Here is a 12,250-nt window from a genome sequence, read left to right on the forward strand (position 1 = left end):
CCCTGGCGGGCCAGGCCAGTTTGTTTACCTGCCGCATTGGCAGGTTTGGCCAACTGTGGCTCCCACTGGCCACGGTTTGCCGTCCCAGGCTAATGGGGGCAGTGGGAAGCGGCACAGGCAAGGGATGTGCTAGCTGCGGCTTCCCACCTCCCCCACCCCATTGGCCTGGGATGGCGAACTGCAGCCAGTGGGAGCTGTGAGCAGCCGAACCTGCGAATGCGGCAGGTAAACAAACTGGCCCGGCCCGACAGGGTGCTTACCCTGGCGAGCTGCATGCCAAAGGTTGCTGATCCCTGCTATATTATATATAAATCTTAGAATAAATGGATATATCTGACAAAAGTAGCCTAACTTTCAATTAGGACTTTTTTCCCTCCTTCCAAGTTTTTGGCAGAAGACTACACATTAATGGATGTTCTCTGCTACGTTACACGAGATGATCTGAAATGCCTGAGACTAAGGTAACATTTCACCTTCTTTTTAATCTCACAAAGCTGAAATATAGAGGTAGTCTGTGTTATGAAACTACAGAAATAGAAAATTATGAATGGCATTCTTAAGGTGTGAAATTTACCTATGTGAAATGAACACTACAAAATCTAGTTTTCAGGGTTTCTACACACACAGAGACACTCTGAATATGTACTGATTAAACATTTTAAAATGTTTTAGTTTGATTTTGTTATTTGAAAGAATTTATTTTTCAAGTTAGCTAAAGCAAAAGACTTGCTTGGAGAGAGGTCCCTATGGAGTGTTGCTTTATATAAACAATTTTAGACACATTTTAAGAACAATAAACCACAGAATCTGTCTGAAAATGATGCAACTGCCACTAAACTGTTACATAATCATACCAAGTTTGCCTGTAGAAATTGGATTTGACTAGAAGCAATGCATACAGTTATACCAGGTCTCTCTTGCCTTCAATCATCTTAGCTAGATATTAAAATATGGACAAGTAGTAAGATTTCATACTCTAGTGTTTCATTGTATTAATAAGGATAGTATGTAACATTTATTAGTTATGTTCAAATTAGCCTAGTTATGTTCAAATTAGCCTTTGAACAATGAGGGCCTGATTCTCTTTAATACTACATTAATTTGGTCATTGATTTCAGTGGGAGGACAGTTATGCCTTTATACCAATGTCAATAAGGAGTAATTCCACTGACATCAACAGAGATTCACCAATTAAAGCTGCCACTTACGGATAATTTTTGGCTGTTAATTTTTAAGCATATTAGCTCCAGTTACTAATTCAGCCAAAACTCCCATTCAATTCAGTTGAAATGCATATTTGGAGGCAGTGCTTATGGTCTTATTTAAAGTCAGTGGGAGTCTTTTTATTCACTTCTGTGAGCTTTAGAGAAGTTCTTTTAGTTTGTATTATAACCAAAAATGCTATTCACATTTGTTTTAATTTTGTGTTTTAGTATTTCATATTTGATTTCTCTGTGTTTTTACCATGTTTAATGAGTACAATGAATGTATTACTACCACTACAGGATGGCTTGAATCGAAGCATACCTGAATCAGGATACTACGGAAGAGAAGTCCAGTTTTTTTAAGCTAAGCATCTTTATGGTTTTTCTTTTACAGAGGAGGGATGCTATGTACGCTCTGGAAGGCCATCAGTGATTTTCGAGAGAAACATGCTTGATGCTGGCTAAATCAGTTTCTACTACTTTGTAGAGATTTATAGATTTTCTACAGCACAGAGCAGGTTTGCTGCCAGAAAGAGTGTTGCACTTTATCCAGTATTTGTTTACCAATGTTAAAAACACTGCAGTTCTTGACTGCATTTACGCCAACAACCTCTAAGAAGTCTGTAAACACCCTTTTACATTATTTTTGTTTTAAATGATTTTACATGGAAGCTTTTTTTTTTTAATCTTAAAATCTGTTGTAGATAAAGGAACCAGATAGTAATTTTACACAAAACCTATGTAAGATTTCATGTGATTGTGCATCACTGGAACAAAACCAAAATGTGACAACCTTTCAAGTTTATTCTTCTTTTGTTATATACCATAATAATCCGTAGTAGAACTTCATAATTTCAATTATCATGTAAAGCTTACATTTTTTTCTTTTAGTGTGCAGAACCTAAAAGTAATTGTTTTTACTTACTGCCCTATATAAATTTTCATATTGTTTATTTTTGGTAACTTAAGTTCCCTGGTCTACAGTACATTTGTTTTAGAGTTGTTTATGTACTACTGAACTGTACCAGTTGTATATGCCTGAACCATAGTAATGTTAGCTTGTTCTAAAGCTATCTATTGTGACATACAAACATACATTCTTAAAAATAAAGAATCTAAGAATACAATTTTGATACTTTCCTTATTTAAGAGCTTCTAAAAATAATAGTTCAAAATGTGATACATGCAGTATAGCTAGGAGTAATGAGACAAATCTACATGGAAAATTTAAGTGGAATATTAAGGAAACCTTCTCGTACTAAAGTGACTTGAAGCTTAGACTTAACTGTACTTCTGCCTTGGTAAACAATGTATTACAAACTCATTCTGTTTTCCCACATACTATGTCTAATTTCAGCATCCACATTTTTCCAGGACAGAAAAAACTCTTCACCCAATGCTCCAGCTGGTTTAATAAACAGCTAGCTATAGTCAGTAAGAAGTGGACTTTCAGCTCCCTAGCCACAAACTGTTAGTTGGAAAATGATTTTGGGGTATTTATTCTGTTCTGAAAGCCTTTTGATTATGCAAAGTATCTTTCCCATAAATCATGAAAATGGACAATATTCCTGCACTGACAGTTTGGAACATAGGAATTGCTATAATGGACCTGACCAGTGGTCCATCTACTCCCAATACTAGATGCTTCTGAGGCTGTTACTAGAAAGCCTACACTGCACAATTGTGGAATAAGATGAATAGAAAGGAACTTGACCAAAACTCTAAGTAGTTAATGCATGGTTTATGCCCTGACCTTTGAAGGCTTAGTGATGGATCACAGATTTTTTTCAAAGGAAATGGAATAATTTTTCTACTTATTCTAAACACAAAGTAACAAACTGCCTTATAAATATATCAGTACATATCTATCTGGACAGGAGCAAACTCATTGCTAGGTTATCTATGCTGACTGAAAAAATCAATCAAAGTTGTCCCTCTGCACCACAAAAAGTACTGTACATGAAATACTTTATATACAGTAGCATTTTCACTCCAAAGGGCTTTACAAACACATTTATAAATTTATACACATGGGGAAACTCAATCCATCACTGAATTGCTGCTATGTTTGGGGCTACATAGTTAATTTTAAGCAGTTTATAATACTACAACAGCAGGAGGCAGAATTAGTTAGAAATTCCTAGTTAAACAGTGCAAAGGTCAGTTGCAGAGGATATGTTGTGCAAGGACAAAAGCAACATATATTGTCACTGAGGCAACTACAACAATTGTTTATGTGAAAAAGTAAAATTAGGAAAATGTCTTTTTGAAACTGTCTTAATTTAATTCACCTGCTGGAAGTAAGATGACAACAATATGGCAATCTATGAATAGCCAGTTCTCTGCTGATTATGGTTGGGAAACCTCTGATTTAGACTTTTTTCAGGTTGTGCTGTGTAATTTTATTACCTTATTTGCTTTATCCGTATTTTTTAAACATAGTTTATGGTAATAAGCACGAGGATGAGAAGGGTCCCAGCTGGTCTTGGCAGTACATTGGGAGAGAGATGGTCTCCCTAACAGTTGAGATCTCAAACATCTCTCATCTCTGTATGCCCCAGAGTGTTTCTTTATAGTAGGCCTTTACAGTTCACCACAAGAAATATGAGTGAGTAGTGGTCGCTGCATCTGAGAATGGTACTAATTTACTTGACTGCAGGCCCATACGTTGAGAGTGAAGCAGTGGGCCATGTTCACTACCACTGTATTCTCTGGAGAGAAGAGGAATGCATATAATTATAGCAACTTATTTCCAAAGTTATAGCCTTTGAATGAGTACAACACAACTTTATCTTATAAAGTGTCAGTGTCTTTCATATGCACAAGGAATTCTACAAATTCTTAATATAGCATTAAGAAATTTCTAATAAATTTATGATAGTATTAAATACACATTGGGTGAAATCCTGGCTCTGCTGAAGTCAGTGGGAGTTTTGCCATTAAACTTCAGTGGAGCCAGGATTTCACCCATATTTTCTCTCCAATTGCGATTCAATATCTTTATCTCAACTATTATATATAATGATTAATCTTTTTTCCGGAAGCAAGGATAATATCTGTCCCAATTTCTTGACAGCTGTGTCAACACCTGGTTGTTCCTCTTTACTTTACTTTGACTCCAGTTTAAATTATGGTTCATAGTCCACTCCTTTGAGTCTGTTTCTTCGATTTGAAGCTTCTCATAAGTAGCTCCTCCCTCATATAATAAAAGGATGAGGAAATTAACAAGTTGTTAGATGAGGCTATGAGTAAAGGACTAGGAGAATTTTGGTACTGACCGGCATTTTGCTGTAATGTATGATGGCTGTTTGTTGTGAAGAAGATTTATGTTTATTTCATCATTTGTGTCAGTGGCAGGAGAATTGTGTGTGCATATGTGTTTATGTGCATGTGTGTGAGAGAGATCTCTCTCCTGCAATCTTCTTCTGCAATTTGATATCTCTTCTGCAATCTGTGGTGACTTCTCCCCCCCACCCCCCTTTACAGCTGTCTATATCTCTCAGAACAGTACTCCACTACATCTATCCATGCCTTTGTGACCTCCAGATGAAATTATTGCATTGTACTCATTTAAAAAGGTAGAAGAACTAAGACCTTGTATAGGTTCAGAAGCTAAAACTCTGCATTAAGATTCCCGGTAATTAAGGTGGGATCCATGAAGGGACTTAGGCATTGCACTGCTGAGTGCAGGGCGACCAGATGTCCCGATTTTATAGGGACGGTCCCGATATTTGGGACTTTGTCTTATATAGGCGGCTATTACCTCCCCACAGCCCTGTTTTTTCATACTTGTTATTTGGTCACCCTAACTGAATGTCAAGCTCCCTAACTTTCAGGTGCTTAGAAAATCACAGGAACAACACTATGATCCACAAAGCCAAGTTAGGCACCTAGCTCCCTATTCAATGCATGGGGAGAAAGAGGTTCCTAAGAATGTTACCTACAAAGGCCAACACAGTAGGCAGCTGTCTGCCTAAGTTAGCCAGTGGGAGATGTAGAGGAGGGGAATGTATACTAAGCACCGCCCCCTTGTTGGAAATAGGCATCTAACTCTGCTTAGGGATCTCACTGAAGGGAACCCAGTACCTGGAGTCAGGCAGCTTCGGTTTCTCTTGCAGAACAGAGTTAGGTGCAGTGGGGTCACCCACCACTCAGGAAAGGGCTCTAACCACTGATGTGGGGCTCTCTCAGGTTCTGCTGTTGAAGATGTTGTACTGTGGATAAATAATGAAAGAGTGATTGGTGCAGGAGAACTGGACCCTGGGTCTTTTACCTCCCAAGTGGGTGCCCTAACCACTAGGGTACAGAATCATTCTCTTCCTCCCCTCCTAAGCAAGGACTAGTCCACTGTGAATAAATACTTAAATATACTTTGTGCCACAGAAGAGGATGAAGAAGCTGTACATCAGAATATCCAGTAGTTTAGTCTTTGAAGCCTCCTCTTGAGAAACAGGATTTGAACCAGGGTCTCCCCTTTGGTAGAGAGGGGAGGCATTGAACCAGGGTATCCCCACATCCTAGGTGAGTGCTCTGACCACTGAACTGAAAGTTATCTAGTGGGAAGGAGCACCATCAGCACCACCTCCTCCACCACCACCAGGATTTTGAATGGGACCCATTCCAATAGGTGTGCTCAGCGTGCCTACTATATCAGGCCCTGCAGGTGGGATAGGTGGCCTAATGCCTATCTTCCCCTGGTTTGTGATTCACTGTGGGGCTTAGGCAGGAGATAAACATCTGTACACCTAGAGGGAGGCAGCAATGCACATGCCCAGAAACAGAAATGTAGGTGCTGCTGTGCTGAGGAAACTCATACAGTACCATGAAAACATAGGTGCCAATGTCTACTGCATTCAGTGTTAGTTTTGTAGATCACAGTGAAGCCCAAACTGGGACTTAGGTGCCTATGCCTGAGGTTTAGGCACCTAAATGTTTGTGGCTCCCACCCTTACTGCCTAGACATGCTGCCTCCTGAATCAAATTACCTTCAACCAGATTATAAATCTTTGGGGACTGGAAGTGGTCTGAGAGAGCTGCTTTTGGAACAGCCAAACCTGGAGAGCAAACTTAGCATAGGGTTTATATTGTGTATAGACCAACCCCCCCGGAAGGGGCAGAGTCTGAAGTGGTCTGATAAGGACATTCAGGACCGCTGGGATGTTACATCTAATTCAAGGTGAATACCCAGGCGGCTTAGTGATGCTAAGCAATACTGAGCATGCCACGGCAGTTTTTAGTCAGTTGCATTAACTTAATAGGCTCTTCTAGGTACAAGTCAAGTTCGTCCATTGACTAAGAAACCCACGTACAGCTTGAGTCCTAGATCTTAGAAGCCACCTCGCCTCCCACGTACTGCCACAGCCCCCGCCCAACCCCACACGCGGAACGGAACCGGGCTCAGGAAGCGTTAATAAAAGCAATACAAGTCACCAGGCGCGGTCAGCACGATGTCTGAATCGGGTCTCCCAAGCGGGCACTGGATCCTTAGTTCCAGCTCCTTCCGTGCCAAGCCCGTGGGAGAGACGTGCCGCGATCCCGAGGGGCCGGGGCAGGCCTGCGCGCTGAGCCGTGCGCCGGACGCTGAGCACACAGCCGCGGCTGAGCCCAGCGCAGTCCCCTAAGGGCAATGCCGACTCCCAGCCCCGCACCGGCCGGGGCAGCCCTGCGGCGCTCCCCCCCTGCAGGAGGTGGGCAGGGCGAGCCCAGCCTAGTCCCCACCCCCGCGCCCTGCCGCACCTGCCCGCGAGGTGGCGCTGCCGGGGGGCGGCCCTTCCCGGCTGGTGCGTGGCGCGCTCACCTGCCCGCCTGTGGCTGCGGCTCCCGCGGGGCGGGGCGGCTGAGCTCACCGAGGAGACATGGCGGAGGCAGGGGCGGCCGGAGGCAGCAGCGCCAGCGACGGTCCCCGCCGGGGCCCCGCAGGTGAGACCCCCCCCGCACCCGCACCCCGGGCGCTCTGGTGGGAGCGCAGCCCTGGGCTGGGGCCGCCTGCGCGGGATCCGCGCGGAACTTTGAGGGCGCCGGCGTTCTAAACACCCTCCCCCCTGCAGCGCCGCCTTCCCCGGGATAGAATCCGGCTGCTCCGCGGGCAGCGAGCGAAGGGTCCCTGAAAGCACCAGCCGCCTCCCGGCTGTGGCGAGCGGCGCTGAGCCTGGGCACGCGGGGAGAGACTGTGCCTAGGGGCTGCTGCAACCTCATCCAGCAGCGCCTGGGGGATGGCCTGGTCTCCGTGCCCTGCAGCGTCCTCCTCCTGCCGCAACAGGTGCACAGCATGCTCCGCTCGGCCCCTCCTGCTGCCCCCGACTTCAGGGGAGGCTTTGTAACTAGGGAAGGATCCCCCCGGGATGGAGGGGGTGGAATTAACTCATACCACCCCTTGCAAAACTACTTAAAAAATCTCCCGCCAGCAGCCCTCTTTGGGTAGGGGAATGGATCTGATCGCTCCATGTCCATGGATCCTAGCGCCACCAGGGCAGGGCTTTCCAGCCACTTGTGCGATGAGACTGACACACAGCAGCCTGCCTGCGGTCATCCGCTTGCAGTAATTAGGCAGGATGTATGTGTAGTTAAGGTGATCATTTCCTGCTTCTCGAGGTCAGGGTCAGACTCTGAGCCAATTTAGATGCACTTGTCCCCTTTTAATTAAAGTGGCATCAACTCATATCACCACACTTGGGTTGCTGGTGTTTTTATTCTGGAGTCCTGTATTTTTAGGGATTCATTGCTCAACTGAAAATGTTCGTTGTGGCTTAACTCCTGCCTCCTAGCATACAGTGCTGCAGGTTGTGTGTTTAATTTAAATGGAATACTTTCTGTTCTGTTCTGTTCGAAAGTACCTATGAGAATGCAGTGGATGCAATTTAAAAATTAGACATCATTACAATTGGCAGTAGTTAAATTTACTGTGGTTTTTGCAGCGTTTCTCACTCTAAACATATATAAATGTAATACCATTCTAAAGGTAGTCCAGTAGTAAAGTGTCTAGTTGCAATCCTGTCTTTAGTGGTGATTACTATACATATATAGGTGTGTGTATTGTTTAAAGATCCTATTTCTATTGCTTAAATCCAAAACCAGTGTTTCTGAAATTTGCAGGCCATTGTTCCATAATGTGGATTAATGCCTCTGGCTGTTTTAGAATAAAATAAAACATTTACCATTAAAATACAGCAGTTCCCCCAAAAGTTTAGTTAGTCACAGATGCAGTAACATGAATACTGCACATAAGCCCCCAATATGATTTGGTAGCTAAGAGAGCTAACAGCATCCTTGAATGTGCAACTACAGGAAAATTGAGAGGAAATGGGGAAGCATTAGTCAGACCATTATTGGAATATTACATCCATTTTCAGTGTCAACACTTTAAGGATGGCCACAAATTGCAAAGGTTTCAGCAAAGAGCTACAATACCATTTGAAATGTGAAAAACCCTGTCTTACAGTGAGATACTAAAGGAGCTCAGTATATTTGGTTTATCTGGGAGGATTAGGAGGGGTTTGAACACAGTCCTTAAGACCCTACATGTGGAGAAAACTTCTGATATCAGAGGGCTCTTTAATTTATCAAAGGCATAACAAGATCCAAGGGCTGGAAACTGAAACTAGACAAATTCAGTCTACTCTAGAAATAAGGCGCTTTTTTTTTTTTTACTGTGAGGTAATTAACCACTGGAACAACTTAACTGGAGGTTGAAGTGGTGGATTTTTCATCACTTGAATGAAATCTTTAAATCAAGATTGAATGACTTTCTAAGAGATGGTCTACCTCCATCAGAAGTTAGGAATTTGATGCAGGTACTAGAGGTTGAGGGGTCTATGGCCTGTATTATACAGGAGGTCAGATTGGGATGATCATAATGATTCCAATCTGGACTTAAAAATCTGTGACTAATTAAATGTTGATGCTTTTTCCTTAAATTTGTCAACTCTATGCTGTGTGCAGAGGGAGGTGGAAAGTTGATTCATGTATCTCCTGTAAGGAGGTATATAACCCTAAGAGCATTTTAAAACTGTTCTATTTTGGTTTAGGAGTGAGGAGGATAGGAGAGTTTGGTTTACATAATCCGATCAACTGCTGTTGTTACTTTAAGCGCAGAGGTGGCTTACAATCAGATACAGGAAAGGCATTGTCACTTTGGCATGTTCAGGGTGGTATATGTTGGACCTGATTTAAACTGGTTAAACTGATTAAATCCTCCCTTATTTTTCCCCCTCCAGACCATGATTCCACTTCTCTCTTACAAAGTTTGTATTCACCTTACTCTTAGGATATGGCTGAGTTTCTCAAATATTGAAGTAAAGGTTTTGCTTAAAACAATGTACAAATAGGACATACTGTTGCTTGTTGATTGAAAGTGTTTGTCCAACAAACTAAATATTTTAAACAAATATTTTATGTAATGGTATAGTGACGTGATTGTAAATAAACAAAGGGACAGGGACATACCCATGCAAATATCATTGAGACCTATCCTTCTTCCTTTTGTAAATGTACTAGGGTGTGTCTCTGTTTAGAATTTTGGTTTATTGTCACAGACTTACAGTCATCACTCTTAAGTTCAGCTTCTGAAAGGGCAAGTGTCAGTTAAGACTTCTGTGTGTAAACGCAAAAAAACAAAACAAAGAAGCAGACAAACAAACATAACCTGGTTACCTATGCTCCACGCATGCATGCGCACACACAGAGAACCCCTCTGGGCAATTTTTTTTCTTTTTTGAAGAATGGGTTAAAAGAAAATGCTTAATTTTTAAATGAAGTCTAAGATTGTTGACACAAGACTTTCACTGCATCATTATTGTTAAAACTAATTTTTCCTCTAGATATTTATGAAGACAAACATCATAGAAAGTATTTTAAAAGTAAACACATTCTGAGTGCAAATTACTTATAGCTTTTAAATGATATTTAAATCATGTGAGTGGTATTTCTGATAATTCAGTTTATTATTGTTTCATATTATTGTATTTAATTTCCATTTTATCCATTTAAACATTGTTTATAGATAATAAGCAAATCTGTTTGTTTTCCTTGCTAGAAAGACTCATCCTTAAACTTGCTTGGACTGTCAAGGTTCATCCACAACTTGTTCATGTGTGAAGTGTCTGAGTTAAACACCTTAATTGCTAATGTCTATAGTCCATGTAGGAGTAGGTCCTACTCATCATGGTATCTGAGTGCTTCCCGAGTATTTAAAAATAAAATAATCTCCTTTTCTTCTATCCCCACCAGTAGGAAAAATAGCTCTGTTAGAAGTGTGTGTGTGTGTAACTTATTCAGGGAAAGCTGGGTCAAATACATTAGTCTTCATTCAGTTTTGAAAGCCACATTCCATAGTCTAGGTCCAGCTCCTGTGATGGTTCTGTCTCTTGTGCTCAAGAGACTCTCCTTATTGCTTGACAGTTTTATTGGTTTAATAAAAAGTAGCTCTTGGGGAGGGAGATGCAATCCTCAGGTAGCTAGGGCCAGCCCTGGGGAGGGTTTTCAATATCAGGACAAAGACTTTGAAAAGGGTAATGGGGTCATAGTGCCCTTTACTGTTAAGCAGATGGGCTGCTGAACTTTGGGCGCTGTTTCTGGGTAAATGGCTTCATTCCTAGATATGAGTTGCTATAATTGAGCATGAAGTTGAAGATGATGTGGCTCGCAATGGCCAGGTGTGGGACTGGTAAAGTGGGCCACAGTCTTCTGGCTTCAAGTGTTCATTTGAAAAAAAAAAAAAAAAAAGGTTGCCATAGGTATTTGGGCATCTAATAGCATTAAGAAATCCAAAAGGAACCTAATGCTGCAGACCAGCATATCATTCTGAGAGGAAAACCACTCAGTAGTGGGAGATGTCAAACATGACATTTTCAGAAGCTTCTCCCTCTGCTTGCCAGCATCCACCTCATTTTTGTCTGGGTTCAGCTTAGCCAGCTGCTATTTAATCAGGTGCTAATTTTGGCTGCACGTTGATAGAGAATGGTACTCCTTATGGCTGAGGCAAATGAGATGATATTGGAATTATGTGATCTTGCAGTGAAAATGTTTTAAGATGTAACTGCTTTATTCTAACATGTCCTGTCTTCTGTAAAAATTTATAAATTCCTATTGTTAATTTGGATAAGTGTTCTCTGCTAGATTGGTAAAGGAAACCATTTAAACTTTCCTTCTGTTAAGCTTGGTGAGAAGTCTAGTCTGTTATTTATGCTGTTACAGTGTGAGAAAAATATTGTGATTTAATTTGGTATGATCAGTTTATGACTATTTTTAAACATATATTGTCCTGTTATTAAGGCATTTTGGAAAAAAAAGTACAGTGGATGCATTCCTAAAATGTGCCTGATTCTGTATGGTTTCTTCCTAGGCTTCATTTATTTGCTTGTTAATGTATTTTGATAAGTTGTGTTATAACACTCTCGGATTTACATTCTATTTTGGGAATCTGATTTTCCCTTCTGTCTGCACAGGTAAATCCTATTTACTGTAATACAAGATACTCTGCTTCTTACTGTAATAGGAGATACTCTGCATTGAGGGGAACACTGAACCCCTTAATACATCATATAGGATTGTGACACTCTCCTCAGGGCATCCAGAATTGTAAACCAGTGTGTTAGAATGAGCTTTGCTGGAGATCAGACTGTGTGTCAGCTCCAATCCATATCACATCTCCAGCAAACTCCTTGAGACTCTGCAAGTCTTAACTTTGCCTTGCAGGTAACAACCAGTGAACCCCAGTTCTGAGTTTGCCAGAGTCCAGACCCTCTCACTGTCCACTCATAAAAATTATTAAGTTTGGTACCTCCCAAGAGATACACCAGCCTGCTGGTTTCTCTGCGGATTCGCACTTTACTTCAATATAACAGCTCTGACATGGTTCTTAGTAAAACAAAGAATAAGTTTGTTAATAAAGAACAGATTGTAGTGATACTAAGCAAGAGAAAAAGAGATGGGTATAGTTACTTACAAAACAAAACATCTTTTCTAGTGTCCTAACCTACCTTCTTTGCCTAAACTGCTTTCTCACTTAAATCAAGCTACCACATCTTCAGCCGTTCCGGCAGGAGGAT

General features: G+C 41.5%; 3 protein-coding genes across 3 annotated transcripts in view; 2 read left to right on the forward strand and 1 right to left on the reverse strand.

The window, feature by feature from the left end:
• The window catches only part of MAP3K5 (mitogen-activated protein kinase kinase kinase 5), a 171,210-nt gene extending 168,878 nt beyond the window's left edge, over positions 1 to 2,332 (forward strand). Inside the window, exons 29-30 of the mRNA XM_050949459.1 lie at positions 385 to 461; positions 1,600 to 2,332. Coding sequence (XP_050805416.1) covers positions 385 to 461; positions 1,600 to 1,660 — 138 coding nt within the window. The 3' untranslated portion in view covers positions 1,661 to 2,332. The remainder of the gene's footprint in view (positions 1 to 384; positions 462 to 1,599) is intronic.
• The window catches only part of PDE7B (phosphodiesterase 7B), a 708,282-nt gene that overhangs the window by 72,835 nt on the left and 623,197 nt on the right, over positions 1 to 12,250 (reverse strand). The gene's annotated exons all lie outside the window — the stretch shown is intronic.
• The window catches only part of MAP7 (microtubule associated protein 7), a 197,130-nt gene continuing 191,935 nt past the window's right edge, over positions 7,056 to 12,250 (forward strand). Inside the window, exon 1 of the mRNA XM_050949576.1 lies at positions 7,056 to 7,124. Within this exon, the coding sequence (XP_050805533.1) occupies positions 7,061 to 7,124 (64 nt within the window). The 5' untranslated portion in view covers positions 7,056 to 7,060. The remainder of the gene's footprint in view (positions 7,125 to 12,250) is intronic.

Source organism: Gopherus flavomarginatus, chromosome 4 (genome assembly GCF_025201925.1).
Source record: "Gopherus flavomarginatus isolate rGopFla2 chromosome 4, rGopFla2.mat.asm, whole genome shotgun sequence".
NCBI lineage: Eukaryota > Metazoa > Chordata > Testudines > Testudinidae > Gopherus > Gopherus flavomarginatus.